Source organism: Podarcis tiliguerta (assembly GCF_965153285.1).
Source record: "Podarcis tiliguerta genome assembly, chromosome: 12".
Taxonomy (NCBI): Eukaryota; Metazoa; Chordata; class Lepidosauria; order Squamata; family Lacertidae; genus Podarcis; species Podarcis tiliguerta.
This window is the reverse complement of record NC_139545.1, coordinates 22156283-22178864: the sequence shown is the minus strand read 5'-3', so window position 1 is coordinate 22178864 and position 22582 is coordinate 22156283. Positions and strand designations below refer to the sequence as shown.

The following is a 22582-nucleotide window of genomic DNA, read 5'->3' as shown; positions in this document are numbered from 1 at the left end:
TTGCTGTTCTCATAGTTTGGTACTAAGCAAGTACTAATATTAGGTATTTTATGTAATGTTAAATTATTCTAGGATACTGCTTCCTGCTTGTGATTCGTTTTACCTTGTTAAAGGATGAATCAAAGACTAAAGTGAATTGAAATAGATACACTAACATTGGGCAGGATCAACAGATGTTGACCTGTGTCGTAGACATCATAATACAGCACTGGAAAAATATATATCTGAAGAGTAATGTAAAATGACCCATGATCACTTAACTCCTCGAGAGAAAAAGTTTGCATGACAATATTGATGACTAAAAGTTTTTCAAGTAAAGAGCATGACCTGGAATGTTGACTGTTTCTCTGCAGGGAGAAGAAATGATTACAGTACTGTCAACTGCAGCTGAAAAGTGGGATTACTTTAGAATGTAGAAGCATTCTAAAGCATATCTGCTTAATTTTAATTCTGGATAACTACTGCAAGCCTTGTTGGTACCTTAATTACTTCAGAAAGTTGATGTTTCTGCAGAACATGGCTACAGCTATGGGGTGTTTTATTTTGGTAGCTATTAGGATTGTATAATAAGGTTGAAATATCTTAAACTAAAGATAATTGAGATTCAAATTGTGTATAAGTGAAATATAACTTCTTCCCTCCTTTTCAACAGAATGCAGTGGTTTTATTCAAAGAGCTGTGTGGCCTCTCTCCTGTAGCAAACCTCAAGCAATGCATTCTGGCAGTATCTACACACTTGGTGAGATCTGATAACACACCCTTGGTTGTGATGAATCTCAGCGAACAGTATCCCGTTATGGAGTTGCAAGGAATCATTCCAGAAGTTTTGAAAAAAATTGTAACAGCATATGAAACAGTGAGTAGCCTTTAATAAACATCTTTTTAACAATATATTACTTTCAAAATATTAGTCTAACCTTCTCCCCCACCCTGCCAAATCACGTGGATGGAAGATCATTTGCATGAATGCAGAGGGTATGAAACTGTAGAGATAATAACACATGAGCTGTGGCCTGTGCAAGTCATTGTTACCAAAAAGAACATTTGCTTGATGTGTATCTGATGCTGTGCTCTCTCTCTCTCTCTCTCTCTCTCTCTCTCTCTCTCTCTGTGTGTGTGTGTTACTGCTGTGCATTTTATATATATGACCAAGCTGTAGCCTTATTTTTAGTCTGAGGGGAAAAAGAAAATGGTGTTATTTTAAGGGTTTAGTTTTATTACAAAAATGTGAATCACATTAGTTTCAATACCTGGTTCAGTTCAATTTTTAGAAACTTCTTTACAAGCTTTTTTTAAATATATATTTTTATTTGCTTTTCTCATATCATCAACACATACTGTGTTACACACAAGATAATAAGAAAAAATACATAAATATAAGACATATATATGTATATTGATGATAACATCTTATTCCTCCAATTTATTTGAGTCGTATAAACCTTAACTTTTACTCCCACTCTTTCCTTGGTTTCCTAACTGCTATCTTTTCCACTATGTTATCTTACTTTACTAAGTTGTTTTCATTACCTTATATTATCCCACGTTGTAACCTCTACTGCTGAATATTTTTGTCAGCCTGTTACGATTATTTTCTTGTTATAATATTTTTCCATATAATCTATATATAATGTCCAGTTCTCTTTTAAATTTTATCATCTTTATTTCTTATTCTATTTGTCATGCTGGCAAGTTCTATATATTCATTCTTCTTGTGATGGGACTTCGTCTGTTCTCCACTTTTGTGCTACCAGAATTTTGGGCAGCTGTGGTCACTTAAAAACAGCAAGCAAGCTTTAACACCTTGTATATGTTTCAGAAAATGTGTTTTAAAGCTAGATGTATCCTGAAATTCATAAAAAATGTGAATATTTTAATGCTTAGGCTACATAGCAAATACAATTATATCTATTAAATTATACAGCCTGGAGCATGGAAAAGGGAAACACTCGAGAACTGTTACTTAGCAAGCTAAAATGAAACATCTCCCATTATATTTCCCCAAACTTGGTTCCCTTCTCAAGTGAGTCCTATCTTTATTGAACAAATGGACTTTGAGAGTAGCTCATTCCATTTTCACATTAAGACACCAAGAAGAAGAAGGAGGAGGAGGAGTAGGAGTTTGGACTTACTATCCCGCCTTTCACTCCCCTTAAGGAGTCTCAAAGCGGCTAACAATCTCCTTTCCCTTCCTCCCCCACAACAAACACTCTGTGAGGTGAGTGAGGCTGAGAGATTTCAGAGAAGTGTGACTAGCCCAAGGTCACCCAGCAGCTGCATGTGGAGGAGCGGGGAATTGAACCCAGTTCACCAGATCATGAGTCTCCCGCTCTTAACCACTACACCACGCTGGCTCTCCAGAGCTTATAGTCTTCTTGTAGAACCATCTGATCCATGATACTGTTCTGTTCCAGGGGCATGGGGGAACCTGCAGAGCAGATGGGGTGATGATGGTTGCAAAAGCTGTGGGGTGGAGGGGAAGTTGCAAAACTGGCTTCTCTCCCCCATTCTGCTAACCATTTCCTTTTGTTAGTGGATAGATAGACAGTGTTGCATTTCCACCATTACCTTTACCAGGAGCTGATGACAGGGCTCAGATAGGGATGAGGATATATTTGCAATATGCAAACAATCTGTTTAAACTTTGCACTTAGAATATTAAATGTTCTAAGCATTTTGTTGAGACTAGAAACTGCTTGAAACTATAATACAGTAGGTGCACATTTGCCTAGCTTTTAGGAGCAAAGTTCAGTTTCAGACAAAATATGTCATAGGAAACTTAGTACAAAAGCTATTTCAGAACTTAGCAGCAAACGGCCTCCACATTGAAAGTTAAACGTTGCTGCTATAAAACTATACTTGTAGTTTTTCATATGTCGCAGGAAGCATTGCAATATGTCATTAGGAATTGGTCAAGAGAATGTGATTTGGTAGGATATGTAATATATGTAAGGGGCAAGGAAAGCCTCTATTGGCAAGCAATGCTGCAAATGTATAGGTATTGCATGTAAATCATAGTGATGTTTATGGTATAATTATGTCGAACTCTTCTTAACTTAAATAAGAATAGAAACCCTTTTACTTTTGTGCTGCATAGCTAGTTTATAACTTGTGTTTTAACATGCTGCAGCCTTTGCTCTGCACTAGAGTGAAAACATGGGCATTTCCTTATGGAATGTTTTAAAAACAAACCTTGGTTTCCATGGTGAGTGCATGGGCTATCTCTGATTTACATTGTTTTCTTCATTCTCAGTATGCTTTGTGGTTATCATGGATGTTTCTAAAAGTACAACAGTTCCTGGGTCAATCCATCTCAGATAAATATGCTAATTTAATATTTAACATTTCTTTGTCAGAAATACCTCCCTTACCATAAAAATTACAGCAAACATTTACACTGGTAACTGAAGTAATCCTCTCTCTAGTTTAGTATTATAAATTTATTTTTGCACAATGAGTAACTAGGGAGCTCAATATATTTGTTCATTAACCTACAAAAGAGTGTAAGCTCTCTCCAGTAAAAATGCTAGCCAATATCAGAGTAATTTAAAATGACAAAATACTACAGGGAATTGAGGCATTATAGAATGTAAATGTGTTCTGTGTTAAAGGAGAAACTTAAAATTATTAAAGAACTAGTGTCAAGTGAGCAAGTATTTTCAGTTAATTAAGATGTCCCTGGATAGTTGTTAGATTATACATTTTCCTCATAAAAATATAAAGCACGATACAATTTTTTCAAATTCAGTATACATTATTGCATGCAAATGGCTGGGTTTGCATTTGGGAATTTCCCCCCAGGCTATTCTGATGTGGACTAATGGAGAAATTGCAAATTATTTCAGTTGGGAGTTGATATACAGTTATATACGGTTAATATACAGTGGTACCTCGGTTTATGAACAGTCCAGTTTAAGAACCATTTGGTTTACAAACTCCATAAAACTAGAAATAGTGTCCCAGTTTGAGAACTTTACCTTGGTCTAAGAACGGAATCCGAATGATGGAAGGGCACTGGTGGCGGGAGGCCTCATTAGGGAAAGCACGCCTCGGTTTAAGAACGGTTTCGGTTTAAGAACTGACCTCTGGAACAGATTAAGTTCGTAAACCAAGGTACCACTGTACTCTTTTTTGGGCAACTCGATTGAATGACTGAAGGATTTGGCACTCCAAATCTGGGAATCAAGATTACTGTAACCAACCTGGAATTGAGAACATAGCTCCACCCCGAAACTAGATTAAACATACATGGTTCTATGTTCAGTTCCTTCTATAGATTCATTATGGCAACTGATAAGTTGCAATGGGACAAAATTGTTGTACAATATTGGTTTATCCCTCTCACCTACTGTCCTGCATTTCCTTGAAACCCTAAGAAAATGCTTTCCTTTAGCTAAAAGTTCTGATAAAATGGGTGATGAAATTATGAGGTATAAGGGGATAATACAAAAACATGTTTATTACTTTTGATGCAAGGAAATGAGACCCCCTCCAAGAGTAGATTACATTGTGACATTGAGAGATATTTTGTGACGGATCCAAAGAGTTCTTAGGAATTGTGACTAGGACTGGACAGCTGGGATCCCAAAGGGGGGTATGAGAGAGGAATCCACATGTGCAGACAGAGTTTTGCTTTGGTTTTGATGTAACCATTCCAAATATCAAGTACATATGCTGCTTTAAAAAACTGTGCAGTGGTTTCCCAGTTTGGCAGTGGGAATTCTGCAGCAAAAAAAATGCAGGCAAAACTTTGTTCAAATTCCCATTCCCTCCTGCTAGTGAAAGCAAAAGTGGCTCCACTACCATAGTGTTTTGGGATTGAAGGGAATAGAACAGAACAGAAAGGATTGTGTGATGGTTTGCTCTAATCCCCCGTTCATTTTTGTTGTCCTTTTCTGAAAGTTATACGAAAAAGGATATTACAGAGCTGCAAAAATCAGAAGAGGGCAACCAAAATGATTGTGGGATATGAGCAATTTCCTTATGAGGGAAGGGTGCAATTGGAATGTTCTAATGTTTTTAAAAGTCTTTTGGGAGCCACCCAGAGTGGGCGAGGCAACCCAGTTAGTTAGTTAGTTAGTTAGATGGATGGCATACAAATAATAATTAAAAAGATTAGTAGTAGTAGTGGTAGTTTTATATATTATTTATTGATTTGTCACTTTCCACACACAGAAGAGTGTCCCAAAGCAACTTATAGTTTAGGGGGAAGATGATGGGTAAGGGGGAGCATATTAGATGTGTATAAAATGTATGGATCAGGTGTAGAAAGTGAGTATAGGTTTTTCTCCTTCAAAATGCTAAAACATGTAAGAACAAGATGCTGTATTAGATGGTTCTTTCTCCAGCATGGCTTTTTTTTTTTAAGTAGTTAAAGTAGGGAAGACGCTTTTAGGCTGTTCTAGAGAGGTCAATAATGTTCTTTTCAAGTTTTGTCTACTTGTCCCATAAATGAATAGCACCATGCAGTCCACAACGTACAAATACATGGTTTTCAGACCAATTGGGAACACCAGACAAATTCTATTTCTTAAACCTCATCCAAGCAGTCTTATATGAATGACAAGTACTTTATTGTAAACATAAGTAACACCCAGAAGATTTGTTTTCTTACAATGGCAATTTTGGACAGCATTTAAAGCAGTAGAAAGATCAATTACACTTCATTATAAATCGACTTTGATTGCCTGGGCCTAACCACAGCTGGTCGGTAATGAGGTTACTATTGATTGCCGTCTTGTTTGCAAAGTCTTTTCCCTATGTGCTGTCACAGAGGTTGACGTACAAAGCTCCTCTTAAGTGAAGGTCTGTACTTCACCAATCCCAGAAGTTGTTATCCTTGAAATTATAAGGTATACGAAGAAAGTAAAGTTTCAGAAAACATTTTGTTAGGCAATAGCTATTAAGTTTGTTTAATACATGCTATGTGTTATTGCCAACATAATTATAGAGGTTATGAAATGCTACACATTTGCCAGAGCGGTAGGTATAATATCAGTGGCCTTCTCCCAGGTAGTACTATTTCTGTAGTAACAACTTGTGAGCCTGCTGCTCTGGAAAAGCATTTAATGAAGGCTACTGACAAATCTTGAGATTAGGTTAGATTGCAGAGTCAGAAATGAAGCCCTACGACTCTGTAAAATGTTGAACAAACCAAGAACATTGCAGTTGTTTGGACACACTTATATATTGATCTATAGCGAGAGCAGGTAACTTGCGGCTCTTCAGATGTTGTTGGACTACAAACCGCCATGTAAGATCTTAATTAGTATCTGTTTTCAAGTAATGATCTGACAAGTGTCACTATCTGATAAATAGTATTTTAAATCTTCTCTCCATAGTTAAATCATTGCCTTGTTTAGTGGGTTAGTGTAATTCCCTTACTGGATGTGCTGGAACCATCACAATTTGATATATGTATAGATCCTGAGGCCCGGTTAATACTTAAGATGTTCTTAACTTCTTGAGACATTGCAGAACTAAAAATTAAGTACAGATTTGCAATCTCGTCATTAGGATAGAGGTTAAAGGATTACCTTCATATTACCTCTCTTAATAAAGTTGCATAACTGCTCATGCCTAACTATCCATCTAAGTTCCCGATGGACAAATTCTTACTTGAGCTGCCTAATTCCCAGGTCCTGATGAAGCTCTCATACCTAGATGTGACTCCAAGCCAGTTAATGTATTTCAGAAAGGCTATGCCCATATTTCCACAGAATATGGACTGCATATTTTCTCAAAATGTTAATGTTTTGGGTAACATTTGAAATGCAGCTCCATGTATACACCACCCAAGAAGCAGACAGGGGGAACTCAAGGACTCGCAGTCACCGAGTTCTCTTTATTTTGAGTTCTTATCACAGTTCTATGAAAAATGGAAATAAATAAACCCTGTATTTCTAATGGCAAAAGAATTCTAAAGGACAAAGAGTGATAAAAAAGACCTGATAGACACTAGGAAAAGGCTGGATAACTGTTTCTTATTATCAATACTGAGTGTTAGGTTAGCACTATTTAAAAGTTGCTTTTACTTGTTAGATTCAACCACTTAACGTGACCTACTTTGCTAATTCAACTTTTAGTATAACAGTGTATTGGGTGAAAGAAATTCCTAAAGTAAAATCAAACCCTAAGGCAAGTAGCTTTTGCCCTACAAGACTGAACGAAACAATTTTGTATTCATCCTTAGTGACCTGTCTTTTGTTTTAACTTCTTCTGCATGTCCCTTAAAAAACCCCAAACCCTCCTTACTAAGCTTGTGTCTTAATTGCCGTTATATTGCCACTAAAAGCTTTTCGTGCTATCACATTTTAAGATATGTCCCATTTCACTTTCTCATTGGAATTGTTTATGGTTGGACCTTAGGCTCCTTTCCACAGCTCATTTGGAAGCTACTACCACAGTTTCCAGTTTACAGGAAACTATGGTTAACTGCGGCTCCGTGACTTGTTTCTGCACTTTCCCCAAAGAAGGGGCAAAGGGGCTGCATGTGGGTGCATATCCTGGCTTATTTAGTTATTATTTGATTGGGCCAATTGGACAATTTTGTCTGGAAGAGTGTAGTTTCAGGGTGAAGCAGGAAAATACACCATGACAGAAGAAGGCAACAAACTAGAATAAATCTAAAGTAAATTAACTCCATTGAGGGGAGGTAATGAAAAACAGGTTTTTGAATGTGCTCCAATGACACTGAAAGTGAGACCCTGAAATAATGAGTAAATGATAATCTGAAAACAAAAAGAGGATTACAAAGGATTTCTTTCTGCTATTGGATTTTCTGTATTTTGGAGATGGATCACATTAACTTGACAACCAGCTGAAGATATTGCTATAAGGTATTGCCTATTGCTATATATTGAAGACTTATTGCTGTATTGAATCTTCAGAAAATAATCACTAACTGAATGCTGCGATTGGCTTCAGAGTTTGTCATGCTTAGAGTAAACCAACTGAAATCAATGGGATGTAATGGGTTTACTGAAAGCATTTCAAAGCCCTTCATCATTAAACTTGTAACTTTATGAACCAAATTTTTAAATCAGTTGGTGGGCACAGGATATACAATACAGGGCATGGTACAATTCCCCACTTGCTAATTTGATGTTACTGCCTTCATTAAATGTTTCTTGAGGAGTCTTAAAATAATTTAAAGATAATTGCCTTTCTGTGCATTATTTATAAAAGACCGGGCTATTTTTTGGGAGTATGGAGACTATGAAATTATACGAAGTTGACCTCACCTGGCTTAGAGATGTTTCTGCAGTGTTGTGGCAGTTCCCTTCTTTAGTGAAAACTGTTTCAACTCATCAGTGTAATGCCATGGTAGTGACATTTCCCTGGCCGCCTTGCTGTTTGCTAGGCAGTGGATATGTGAGGAAACATTTGACAGATTTCAGGCCCTGTTTGACTGCATTTTGTTCCGACAAGCAATACTTGGCAAGATTCAGGATTGTGGACTTTTACGTATCCACACAGGGCCAATTTAAACTCTAGCCATGAAATCAATGTTCAGCATTGCTTCTGGGATTTGTGGGTTGAAACATATATACAGCATATTCTGATGTATTATAAAAGGAGCAACCTATGCATTTTATTGCATAACTACACCTCTACTCACACACAATTAACATGGCAAATTCTGACACTTTGAAATGCCTGTTAGTAAAGAAGGGTGACTTGGCATATTAGCAAATAAATAAGTGAGTACAAATAACAGCGCTGTGAATATGTTTTCCTTAGGGAGGCAATTATTATAGAATCTTGTACATTCGAATATGATCGAATTACTAGAACATATGTGAACTTTTCAAAGGTACCATATTTTTCGCTCTATAAGACACACCAAGTTTTTGGAGGAGGAAAACAAGGGAAAAAAATATTCTGATTCCCAGAAGCCAGAACAGCAAGAGGGATCTGGCTTCTGGGATAGCCTCTTGATGTTCTGGCTTTTGGGATAGCCGCACGAAGCCTCTTCAGGGCAGCGGGATGAAGGCCCCCCCAAGAGCCGTGCTCCCTTTAAAGTCCGCGCAGAGCGTGTGTGCGGCTCTTAAAGGGAGCGCTGAGCAGAGCCTCCTGCCTGCATTTGCTCCATACGACGCACACACATTTTCCTTACTTTTTAGGAGGGGAAAAGTGCGTCCTATAGAGCGAAAAATACGGTACTTTGAGTCTGAGAAAAGTGGGGTATAAATCGAAATAAACAGCTTTTTAAAAAAGTAATGCAGTAGTTTCCATAGGCTCCAGCTCCATAGGGCTGAGGTTTCTTCAGCCCCCCAAGTCTATTGGGATGGGACTGAGGGCCCCACCTCAATCTTGAGGGTTTGGGCCTCGCGATACCAGGCCTCACGGGGGTGGCAGCAGGCCTCATGGCGTGTGTTGCTCGTACGTTGGACAGAACTTGGCGTCTCTGGTAGTGTCACCAGCAGTGTAGTAATCTGAGATTGTTACAATGCAAAGTTTAGAGAGGAGCCACAGCTCTGTAGCAGAGTTTATCCTTTGCAAGTGGAAGGCCACAATTGTCCCGTTTTAATCTCTAGCAACTTCAATTAAGAAAAGAGCTCGGGTAGGGAAATATGTTCTGCCTGAGAAATGGCCAGTTCATGCAGGCTGTGAGTCTGGATTCGCCAGTGCTCTGACTTCTAGTTTTCATTGCTCATTTTCTCATTGCTCAAGTTATTCTCTTGTTACAGATGATTCAAACTATCAAGACTCTGATAGAAAATGCAGATAACGTATATGAAAAAATAGCCCAGTGCCAAAAAGCAGGTAAGGACACAACTCTGTTTTTATTCAGCTTTCTGCAGTGGGTTAACATATTCTACTAAACGTGTAAAAATAGTTGCACATCAATGTATTATATAAGCAACATGATTCAACAGACGAATTTCAATTACTTACTTTTTGGTTTTTGTGTTAAAGATTTTAGGAGCTATGTGAGAGTTATGTTTCTTTGATACATGGAACATTGCAGCTGATTATTCTATTCTTTCCTTTTTCATTTCAATTTACAATGAGTAAAAAACTTGCTTTTTGGCTGAGTGAAACGTTTTGGCAAGTGATTTGCCAAAGGTCTCACATTAGCCTTAACTCGGAAAAGAATCAAGATTTGCCTCAGTCTGCCAATGCCAAAATTTAAAAGCGTTAACTGGAACAAGAATTAAATGAGCAGCTTCCACCTGACAGGGAAGTTTAAAAGCATTTAAAATCACATATAATATTTATAATACATAGTATACAACTTCCCTGTCTCAATTATTTCCATCTTTTATTTGACAATGAAATAGTGAAAATATAGTGTGTTGGCAGGATTTCTCTAAGGATGGATTTATGCCATTTGGAAGCAATGTATATACAGTTGCGAGCCAGAGGATCTCACATTATAGGTCATTTAATTTCTACCTATTTTGTTTTGTTTTGTTTGTAAAGCAGAAAGTAATACATGTCTTGCAGGTGTAATTACATTTTTTAGGACCAGATAGGAATGCATTTTTTGCAGTTGAGTGGATCAGATGAAGATTTAATTATCAAAATGCTGGAAATTAATGTGCAATTGATACCATTGCATTTATCACAAAGAAAACATAAAGATGTTTTTGTTGGTCTAAATGGCATAAAAAGCTTTTTAGTTAGAACTCTTTCTTCCTGCCTGATGAATTGTCTAGGAAGGTTGTGATCTTTAACCCTTTATCTGTCAGTAAGCCCATTGGGTGGTATTCAGTACTAGTCCTACTCAGAGTGGGTCCTTTGAGGTTAGTGGACATGAACTGGGTTCATTAATTTAAGTGGTTCTCCTCTGAGTAGGAACCCATTGAACTTAGCAGACAGAGTAGCCAGGCACAGGATTGCACTGCTAAAAGTATCAGTGAAATTACTTATTACTAAGCAGTCTGATTAGCACATGCATTTTAGAGGTGTTGTTCTGCCTTCATGGGACCATTTCTTTGTGACAGTGTGAAGAAGGTCGTGGTCCTTATACACTGAAGCTCCTAGGGACTGCTTCATATGATCGCTGTGATTTACGATGTTTCTGTAACATGTTCTAGTGCATTAGTCTTGTATTAGTTTGTTTTGCAATGCTTTCTCAAGAGGGATTGTAGCTTTTGTTAACAAAAGTACAACAAAAATAAATGTGATTCAGAGATTCATAGAGTTGGAAGAGACAATGAGAGTCATCTAGTCCAATTCCCTGTGATGCAAGAACCTTTTACCCCAAACTCATGACCCTGAGATTAAGACCGACTGAGCTATTTGTGGTATAAAAAGTTACAGGATTCCACCAGGATGTTATGGGATGTGCACAGTTTGGAGGTGAAGCAAATTTTTTGCATGTGCAGTCATCATAAATGGGCAATAGAAAGGATGTCTGATCCTGCTAACAATGTAGACTGTTTCCATTCCCAGGGATTTTCAGTAAGGCATGTGGCAAACTGTTGATTCAAGTAGTTACGGCATGGAGCCCCACAGCGCACAAAAGCCTTCAGTGCTGAAGTTGCGTTAGGGAAGTGGTGGATGCAGTTGTTGAACTGGCTGTGCGTGTGAAGTCTGACTTGCTCCATGGCTCAGGTTCTGATTTAGCAAGCCACTGTATATGGTTCAATATTAACCTATCAAATATTTGTATTAATAAGTAACCTTGGTCTGGCTGATAAACCTCCAGTGTTTAGTTATCCTGATGTTTGTTTTGTGCAAAAAAAAAATTGTTGCTGGATATTTTTTGCACTGCATTTAATTATGACCAAGTCTATTATGAAGGAGTAAAGAGAAAGGTAGATGAATATTTTTGACATAGCATCCTGATTTTGCAAATTCTTTCAGGAAGCAACAACCTTGACTTGTATTTTTAGTCCCATAAACACATGGGGGTGTAACTTTGTTTGCAGTGGAATTTTCCCATGGGCTGTGTTTAGGATTAAAAATCCTTCTGTGTATCTTGGTCTATGCAGATACATGAGTCTACATAGATCTCTACTAATTTTTTAAGGTAAAATTTACAATAGTTTTATCTTTGCTCTAGGGGATGTGTGTGTGTTGTCCCACTTCAGATGGCGGTTCACATGAGTGAATCCTCTTCCATACAAAGCAATTCCACATAAAAAAACTAGGAGGTCAGGTAGAACAATTGTAGCCTAGTCATCTCCCTGACAAGTTAATACTTTTATACATAGTATTTAAAAAAGTGATTTCTCAGTGTCTTAAAGTGGTATCCTCAGCTCATTAACCAGGCAAAGCCATCTGCATAGAGCTATTATTCTGTTTCTTTTCATCAGAAAGATACCCTCCTTGTTAAGACTTCATTTCTTTTTCCTATACGGTATGCTGTTTTATCAACAGTATTCATTCTAGCAGTAATACTCTTTAGCCAAATGGCAGCCTTCTAGTGTGTTTCCTGAGGCAATTTAACATTCATGCCATTCGACTATTTTGCCTTTTAGAACCTTTCTAGACACTGCATTGAAACTTTCAAGAATACAGTTCTAAAGGGGAAAATATTTTATACATCTATAAGGGCCCTTTCTTTATTTGCTTTCCTCTTTTGAAATTGCAAAGATGATTTGTAAGTCACTGTGTTTCAGAATTAATGAGCTGTCATCATTAACTGACACCTTGTTCAGTTGGTAGAAACCAAGCGTATCAGATCCAGTATGTATTAATGCAAAAATAGTTAATGCACTATCATAGATTTGTAGAGTTGGAAGCGACCACAAGGATCTTCTGGTCCAACCCCGTGCAATGCAGGAATCTTTTGCTCGACATGATGCTCGAACCCATGACCCTGAGATTAAGAGTCTTATGCTCTCCCAAATGAGCTATGTTGTATTGCTTAGCAGAGGCACTGATAAAGAAGAGAGGCAGCACCAGGTGACCCTCCCTAGACCCTTGTGAGAATGAGATTATACTCAGCTGTGATCCCTGTTAGTTTGTGTGCTCTCTCACATTAATTTAGAACAAATTACCGTATTTTTCGCCCTATAGGACGCACCTTTTCCCCTCCAAAAATGAAGGGGAAATCTGGGTGCATCCTATGGGGCGAATGCAGGCTTTCGCTGAAGCTTAGAGAGCAAGAGGGGTCGGTGCGCACCGACCCCTCTCGCTCTCCAGGCTTCAGGAAGACACCCGCAGCCCAGGCAGCCCTGCGGGAGGTCCCGCAGAGCTATCTAGGCTGCGGATAGCAGCCTGCTTCCCAGAGCGTCGGGCGCCCTGAAAGCAGAGCGCCCGGCGCTTCGGGAAGTCATCCGCAGCGTGGGGAGCCCTGTGGGGACCTCCTGCAGGGCTCCCCACGCTGCGGATAGCAGCCTGCCGCCCGGCGCGCAGGGCGCCCTGAAGCAGAACGCCCCGCGCGCCGGACAGACATTGGCCAGCACCACAAGCTCGGGGGACAGCAGGGAGGCACAGCACCGCCATCCCACTGTTCCTCGACCTGGTTCGGTTTCCCCGACCTGCTTTTGGGGGGAAATAAAGGGAATTTCCCCCCCCTTTATTTCCCCCCCAAAAAACTAGGTGCGTCCTATGGGACGGAGCTTCCCATGGGACGAAAAATACGGTAATCATTATGCTGCAGCAAATCTTACATGACTTAATATATAGTTGGCAGAGGTTTCTTGTATAAGGTATCGCTTCATTTCCTTCATATTCTCTTAGGTCACTTTTTTTTGTTTTTCCTTCCCCCAGCGATGGAGTTCCATGAGAATTTACAAAGTATAGGAGCCAAGGAAGGTTTAAAGGAGAGAAAGCTACAAAAAGCAGTGGAGAGCTTTACCTGGAATATTACAATCCTAAAGGTATGTTTTTTTAAAGTTGAATACTTTTTGAAACATAAACCACCATGCTTAGACCATTACCAAAAATATGATAATTAATGTTACACTATACCGAGTGTGGTTCTACTGAATACAAAGTTTGATGATACTTAAAATGGAAATGCTGTCCTTTTGTTGAATTTACAGAAACATTTGTGTCTTGGATATGAACAGTATAGCATCACCCTTTATTAATTAGATGCAGCTGGAATACTTGTCTAGTTTTAGCCATCAAAGACATAGGAATAAAAACTGCACAGATGATGAAGGGTGGAGAACATCTGGTTCTCCAGATGTTGCTGGACTTCCAGCTCCCAACATCCCGTCATCACTGGCCTTGATATCTGGGGCTGACAGGAGTTGGAGTCCAACAGCAACAGATTCTGTGACAGGCAGCAACTCTCCAGGGTCTCAAGCAGAGGTCTTTTACAAAGGTAGCATTTTTCCATCTCCGCCATATTAAGCAGTTGGTCCCTTACCTTTCTCACCCTGATCTGGCCACAGTGGTCCATGTGACGGTCACATCCAGGCTTGATTATTGTAACTTGCGCTACACGCGGCTGCCCTTGAAGCTGACCCAGAAACTCCAGCGGGTGCAGAATGCTGCGGCGAGGCTCCTTACGTGGTCCTTGCTGCGGGATCACATTCATCCAGTGCTTTACCAGCTACACTGGCTCCCAGTGAAGTACAGGGTCAGATTTAAGGTGCTGGTTTTGACCTTTAAAGCCCTATGCGGCCTAGGACCTACGTACCTACAGGACCACCTCTCCTGGTATGCCCCGCGAAGGACCTTAAGGTTCACAAATAATAATAATAATTTTTATTTATACCCTGCCCTCCTCAGCCAAGGCCGGCCTCAGGGCGGCTTACAAGCAATAATAAAAACAAGTTGAATGATTACAACTTAAAAACAAAATTAAAATACAACATTAAAACATTGAAACGTTAAAATATTAAAATGAAGCCTCATCGATGACAACACTTTGGAGGTCCCAAGTCTCAAGGTGGTTAGATTGGTCTCAACTAGGGCCAGGGCCTTTTCAGTACTGGCCCCGACTTGGTGGAATGCTCTGTCACAAGAGACGCGGGACTTGACATCTTTCCGCAGGGCCTGCAAGACAGAGCAGTTCCGCATGGCCTTTGGTTTGGACTCAGTCTGACCCTTATGTTTCCCTCCCCTTATTGTTTTGATCTATGGGCTACTTTTGAAATGAGGCTGCATTTTAAATTGCATTTTAACCTGTATTTTAAATTGGTCCCCCCCCCCCATTATATTTTTATTGTGATTTTACTGGTGTTGGCTGCCCTGAGCCCAGCTCTGGCCAGGGAGGGCGGGATATAAAATTTGTTGTTGTTGTTATTATTGATGTGTTTAGCTGAACCTTCTTAGCTGGAGATTATGCAAATGGAAAAGTGATGAAATGAATGCAATGCAGTGAAAATCAGTGTGGGCAGAGGTCCTATTGGGGACAGGGGCTTCTAGGTGTCAGGTGCACTTGTGAAGTAGCACTAATCTGCAAGGATGAAGAGCTACAGATAATCTTCAGGATTTTCTGAGCATGCAATTCCTGAAGTCTCCTTTGCATTCAGGGCGCAGCCTTAGTATCAACCCTCAACGTAACTCTTCTTTAACCTCTTCAGCTGCCTTGTGCACAAAGGCCACTACTTCCCTGTAAAAGATCACATGTCTAAAATAAGGGCCACTGGCACATGGAATCAATGGCCCGGGGGATATACCGTATTTTTCGCTCCATAAGGCGCATCTAGTTTTTAGAGGGGGAAATCAAGAAAAAAAATATTATTCCCCCCCCCCCCAGGCCCAAAGAGCAGCAGACAGGCTGCGCTTCTCAGAGCTGCCGGGGGAAGCCCGGGTCCTTCCCCCCACACCAGCCCCAAAGAGCAAAGAAGCCAAGACAGCGAGCGGGATTCATCCTGCTGGCTGTTTGGGCTCCTGCCATAGCCGCGCGCAACCTCTCCAGCCGGGAGAGGCTGCACAAGGCTATGGCAGAAGTCAAAACAGCCAGCAGGATGGATCGCGCTCTCTGTCTTGGCTTCTTTAGCTGCAGGCAGCCTCTCTGGCCGGGAGAGGCTGCGCGCGGCTATGGCAATTCCCCTACCTCCCGCAAAAGTTCACAGGAGCCACGCACCCTTTAAGGAGCGCACAGCTCCTGCAGGCTTTTCTACGAGGAGCAAAAAATACGGTACGTTGTGTCATATTTAGACTGCCCTTTGACACGTGGAATTTGTGCAAATAAAATGAGGTCCTCAACAGCAATGTGAATGGTTGAACCTCTGATTGCTATATCCACACCTCAGTAACCTCAAGACGCTATAAAACATACTGATTATTATGCACCCCCTTGAATAAGCCTGGTGGTTTACTAGTTGATATAGACCTTTGCATAGTCGTATTTGAGATGGGGAAATAATAGACGTCAAAGATCCTTGCACTTTTTGTTTCTTTAAAACAGTTATTTAAAAGAACATTTGCCAATGTTGTTGGTGTTCCTGTTTCGATGTTTTCTTTTTAAAAAACATTCTAGTGATATCAGAATCCCCCGTTGTTAGACTATAAACTTGGCATCATTAAAACCGATTTTTATGTGAAGTGGCTAGGGCTCTAAAGAGGCTCCGTGAAGCTATTAGAAATCTGTTTACTTCTTTGAAAAGGAAGCAGCTGAATTAACATTAATGCGGTTAGGAAGAGAAAATTAAATACTTTGCCGCTCTTTTGAAAAGTATCAATGGTACTTAATGAGGTACACAGGAGGGAAAGTATTAACATCTTTTCCTTTTTAGGCGCTACATATGCTTGCTTCACACTTCTCTAGGCTTAACTTCATCTTAACATTTTTGCTTTACATTTTGCATGAATTTAAAATCATATAATAAACAAAGCCTTTTTTCATATGGAAGTATACAATTAAAATGCAGAGTTGTTTCCATTTGTTCTCAGCAATGTTTTCCATTCAGCAAAATGGAATAAGTGGCAAAGTTAGTGCAGCTGCCTGCCTGTAATTCATTCCCTGTCTTTCTTCCCCAAACAGATAAAGGTCCCATTTGCCCACCGAATAACTCATCTCTGCACTAAACTCTGGAATCTATTTTAACGACATCACATTTCATGGCACTCTCTCTCTCCCACACACTTTTGAAAGCTTTCTTTCAGTTTTTCAAAAATACAGTTTCATCTCACCTCCTCTCAGCTTCATTCTTCCCACTCACTAACTTGTCATAGAATTCTATTGTAGAAACACATCCAACATACAAACTGTAAACCTCATCTTAATTCCCTCCCACACATCTCAGCAAAGCAGCCCATCTTTCCTGGCCTCTAGTGCTGCACTTACGAAGCACCTGTAGAGGGATGAACAAAGTGAACAAGTCATTTTAAGAAAATTATCTTGATGTTTGCCCTCCTGAGATACAAAAACTAGCAAATTCAGGACCCTATGAAACAATTCATTTATTAGTAATATTTCAGAAAGCAACATTTTATTTATCAATTTACCTCTTGGAAGGCATTTTGAACTATAAAATCAAGCCATAATTAAAATACACAATAATGTTAAAACATCCTTAATTAAAATGTACGTAAAGCAAATGAACAATTAAAACAGTTTTAAAACAAACCACAAGTTCAAATCAGGGAAATGTTTGCCTAAACAAGCGCATTTTTCGGGAGCTGGCGAACATTTTTAGGGACTCTTGTATTTCAGTAGGGAGAGTCTTCCACAAGCACTGGTGTTACCAGTAAAAGAGTCTGCTCTCTATTACCACAAGCCAATAATCATCAGCCTTGAAGAAACTAGCCAGATTCCATTAGCCGATCACAGTGGCCTTATGGGGCAGTGAATATGCCATTTGTGGAAAGTGTTATTAAATTATTTCCCATTAAAATTAACTTGCTCACCTTTAGGAACAGGCTTCGGAGCTCACTCAGTTGCAACTCTTCTCTGGAAGCCACATATCAGCCTTAAGCTTCTTAAATAATTTGCTTTACATTTGTGATCAAAGACTTAGTTTGGAGTTTTGGTGGATGTGGCTATGCCCTTTTTGCAGAGAAAAAATTCCATGTGTTGAGTTTTGCTTGGGGTTGCTCTGCAATTGCTAGCAGCTTCTGAATTTCCTGTCAGTCATAGCTCACTTTATTTACAAGTAACAGATAAGCAGACAAGGCAGCTGAAAACTGCTTCAGTTGGGCTGCAGTTGGATTCTAAGCACTCTGAAAATTGCACCCAGCATTTAATTCACTCGGTTTATTTTAGCAAGAGTCAGCCTAGATTAGCTTAGATTTAAACAAACCAAAGTGAAAACAACATGAACTAAATAAATGATTCTTTGCTGAAGTTCATAGAAACATTTGTGATAACGTACATATGATTCATCTGCTCTGTCATATAATGTTTCATATATCTTTCATTGTTTCCTTTTTCATGGGAATTTTAAAAGGATACCAGTTTTGTTTTGACAGATTAAAGAATGCCACTGAAGCCAGAGTCCAATGAATAGATGTTCTTCCCTACAGAAAAAAAACTCAACATTGCCATATGAATGTTCATAGGGGTTTTGGTCTTTCTGTTTTATTATTCAGCTAGTGGTGTCTTTCCCAGTTCTATAAGATTTTCTCTGTATTCTTAGACCATGATTTTATGTCCAAATTGCTTTTCTTAGAAGAATGCAGTATCTGCCTTATCCTCAAGGTCTGGAACTTTGCCAGACTTGTGGTTTTCTGCTCTGCAAAGCATTCCACCCTCCAGAGAAAGTCGGGGGAATTGTCCTAGAAGCAGTTTTCCTTATGCTTACGAGAGGACTATGCTGCCATCCCACCAACAGCTCCAAAGGATTTGCTAATGAAAAAATGTGATGTTTATATCACCCAACCCTTCCTAGATGCTCATTTTCTTTACATACAAGCACTGCTCCTATCCCATAAGCCATTCAGCCCATGCCAAAACCACTTACTTAGTGGAACTCCTGTTCAGAATAGGGCTCTCCTGCCTACGCCTGGAGCTCTGGCCAATGAAACTGAAAATAACCTGAAGCCTGTGGTCATGCACACACATGCCTCTTTCTTTTTTGAAAGGTAGCTGCTGTCCCTGGGCACTTGGTTCCTAACTCTGAATGTTACAAAGAAGCTCAGTATGCTGGATCACAATGAATAATAAACTCCTGATGGCTCTTGGATTCCATCCACAACAATAAAACTCTTAGCAAAAGTTATTTGCCTAGAATTGTTTGGTGGGAAATAGTATTGTCTTTTAAATGCATCCAGCCAGCTGAATGCAGTTCAATCCAGTGTGTGTGTGTGTGTGTGTGTGTGTGTGTCTTAGCTCAAAGTAATCTGGTTTTCATCTTCATGAACTAGGATGTGGTGCAATAAATCAAGTCTAGAAAATGGTCTCATTATTGATAGTTGTGACTGCTTTTGTTCTTAACAGGGGCAGGCTGATCTTCTCAAAGATGCTAAGAACAAAGCCCTGGAGAACCTAAAGCAAATCCACTATGCTACTGTTTCATGTGGACTGAATAAGCCAGGATCAGAAACAGCCGAGGGTTCGAAGCCCCGTCGAAGCCTGGAGGCCATACCTGAAAAGGCGGGTGAAGAAAATGGAGAATGAAAGAACATTCTCATTATTTTGGAGTTTATAACTCTGCAACCATTGTAGCTGCACAAGACATTTTGCTTTGCACTTACTACTAGTGGGAGGGGAAATCCTGGAATTTTAAAAGCACAACTGGAGAAGCTAATTACTATCCATGAAAACTGTGAATGTACATAGCAATTCTGTGTGCAGAGGCAACTGAATTGTTCTAACATGGAAATAATATTGCTGGCTAAAACACTCTGTATATGTGTAAAAGATGTCATGATTCAATAATCTTGTGCAGAAAAATATCATTGTCATTTAACAGAAAAACAAATTGGTTTTCCTGACTGGAAATACGTTATAATGGCAAGGGAAGGAGCTTTTGTCATTGCTCAGAAAAGTGCCTTGATTTTTGGGGAAAATCTAGGTGTGCAGTGATTCCTTGATTTAGGAGCAGCGCAGTTCTATAATAGTTTGTTGTGTTAGGCCTGTTGTTGCACATCTAACTTAAAAATCAGGGCTGAAAATGTAAGCAAATGCACAGATTAAGCAAAATTCTATGATGAAGATACTTGGCAGTGTTCAGCTTTGAAAGTGCTACTCTTTTGGGTTTATTTTTTGTTGTTGAGCCATAAATAAAAAGGGGAATGTAAATACAAAGTGCTTACTCCTGGCACAGTGCACTGTGGGAGAGCCGTTGCATAGAAGGAACATGTGCAATCAGTCAGCCATTAAATGCCTGATTAAGGTGCATATACCTATTTCCACCTAAGAACATCTGCAGATGTCTACAGCTAATGTAAAAGTGACCAAACTGCAAACAAAATACTGTACATAGTTTTATCATTTCGTGGAAGTGAAGAAGTAATTCACATTAAAATGTTTTATGATACAATTCCCATGTTATTGGCCTAAAACTGAAGTTCAATTTTTGTTTTGTTTCAGGTTTTTAAATAGCCTTTTTAAACTTCCAGATCCATCAATCTTCCCATTACGTGGTTTTAACATGGATTTGTTTTTCGAAATTTCATACTCACTGTAAGCTGAATATACAAACCAAGATCTGCCTCCTAATGTTTCTGCTAAAAATAATAAAATGGGGTACGACATCACAAGGTGCAATAAATTTGAAGCAAATGAAGTCAGTTTTAAGAGATCTAAATTGTCTTTTTGTTGAGTGCCAGCGTCAACCCTGATTTTGTTAGAGACAAGATAATCAAGTGAGTGCTTACTATGCTCAGCTGGTAAGACAAGCTTGATCCAAAATGTTCGGTGCACCTCAGAAACACCATTCCCTTCCAGCAAAGCCTTCTCAATAAAAGATACACCATTTAAGCAACACAGTTAGGATTTCTTAATCAAATGATTTCAGTTCAAGCAGTGCTATTTTTCTGGGGAAATGTTCTGTTCTTTTATCATGGCAATGGCGCCTACCTGAGAGGTGCCGGAACTGAGTTCCGCTGAGTTCCAGCTGAAAAAAAGCCCTAGGTTCAAGTATAAATAGCTGCAATGTTGTAGGCTGAACCTTTAAGGACTGAATCAGGACTACCACCTGAACAGTGGATCAGCCAGGGACAATACTAGAGGCAGTCCTACAGTGAAAGGCTATACAGAGTAGATTGCATTAACTTTGCATCTGCAGAATCGGTTCACCAATCTTTTTGCCACCAAGAGATGTTTTCCCTTTGCTAGTTCTCTGCTGAATGGGTGGAGACGGACACAGCCTGGGTGTGGCCAGATAAGAGGTGCAACCAGCTGAACAGCTCACTTCCCCTTTCACGAGAGAGGTGGGGGTAAGGGATGGCTTTTAAATAGGCCTCTAGCCTCTGAACTGTGGGTCACCACTTAAGCAAAGACTACAGTTGTGTTAGTCTTGTGGTCGTGCAAATTCAAACCCCTTTCAAGTCCAGTGGATGAAACGGTATCCAGTTGTGGAACTGAAGAAGGGCTATCTGTGTTCTGCTTATCTTAAACTATGCTGGGATAGACGATACCTTCTTGCTCAGTGAACTAGCAGCCTTATCATTGCATGTTGCTGTCTTCCAGTTGCCTTCCAAACACCTTTAAAGATACAGATAAGCCTACCAGTGCAATATCAAGCCGTCAAAACACACCTAAAATCACCGGGAAGTTCTGCTTCCTGCCTGTGCCTCATCTGGTTTTGTTTTCTTCACGCAAAGAAACCTCTTCCTTAAAACTTAAGCACAGCAAGAGTAAAGTGCAATGGTTTCCTTTAATGTTGCAATCCCATTTGTGATGTCCCTTCCTCTGCACTGCACTGCCTCCCAGAGCAAAAACATAACTGGCATGACATCCTTCTGCAGTTTGTGCTGGTGACTTGGCTCATTGGCTCAGCTGCCTGAGCCCATGGAAATATGACAGAGTCACATCTATTGGCATTTGCTGATCGCATGGTACTAGGTGCACCAACCAAGGAAACGACAAGACTAAACAGGAATGGCAGAGGGAGGAAGAACTTTTTGGTTGAGAAAAGGAATTACGGGCCTCTGCTCAAGAACCAGAGACCAAATCATGGCTCCTTCAGTCAAGTTTAGTTACCCAAACTAATGCCATATCCAGCCATTCTTACCTGCCACAATGTGCATGAGGACCAATGTTACAGGAGCTCCAATTTTATTCCAGTGGCTGCCTGCACCTGCCTTAGTAATAAGCTGAGAAAAAAAAATGAAGGAGAAATGTCTGATGGACATTTCCAACCGATGTCAGAAAGACTTGTTCACAGTGCCCCCCCCCAAAGGCCCCAAAGCTGTGCAGGCAGTAGCATGATTTGTCCCTTAGCCTCTGCGTAGGGGACAAATAATTGGCCCTTGCTTGAAGGAAGATAGAAAAAGTCTCCAAAGTGAGATATCATGTGGAAAACAGCTGGCAACCCTTGTTCAAGACAGGGCTTGCTGTGAAGTGCTCTTAATGTTGCTTAAGGAACAATTCATTATGGGATGGACAAGGGAGCAGTTGCACCTGGAGCAATTTGCTGGATCAGGGAGCATGATATTAGAAGCCGTTAATTTTGCAAAAACTTAAAGGGCATTTCATATGTCCATGCTGCATAGGGTGACCCGATACATTGGCAACTATTAATATTCATGTAGAAATGGGAATTCAACAGGAAGTGCAGTTTGTTGTTTTTAATGTTGCTGTGACTTGACAATGTGAACCTGCTCATAAATTTCG

At 39.8% G+C, this 22582-nt stretch overlaps 1 protein-coding gene and 1 long non-coding RNA gene across 14 annotated transcripts in view; one reads left to right on the top strand and one right to left on the bottom strand.

Moving 5' to 3' along the window:
* The window catches only part of PLCL2 (phospholipase C like 2), a 140152-nt gene extending 119617 nt beyond the window's left edge, over nucleotides 1–20535 (top strand). For all 13 annotated transcript variants that reach the window (XM_083404677.1, XM_083404676.1, XM_083404673.1 and 10 more), the window contains 4 exons: nucleotides 653–856; nucleotides 9693–9768; nucleotides 13672–13781; nucleotides 19241–20535. In XM_083404677.1, coding sequence (XP_083260803.1) covers nucleotides 653–856; nucleotides 9693–9768; nucleotides 13672–13781; nucleotides 19241–19420 — 570 coding nt within the window. In that variant the 3' untranslated portion in view covers nucleotides 19421–20535. The remainder of the gene's footprint in view (nucleotides 1–652; nucleotides 857–9692; nucleotides 9769–13671; nucleotides 13782–19240) is intronic.
* The window catches only part of LOC310660495, a 35032-nt gene continuing 13565 nt past the window's right edge, over nucleotides 1116–22582 (bottom strand). Inside the window, exons 3-4 of the long non-coding RNA XR_014503436.1 lie at nucleotides 3193–3280; nucleotides 1116–1846 (exon numbers count right to left, since the gene is read on the bottom strand). This is a non-coding gene — a long non-coding RNA (uncharacterized lncRNA). The remainder of the gene's footprint in view (nucleotides 1847–3192; nucleotides 3281–22582) is intronic.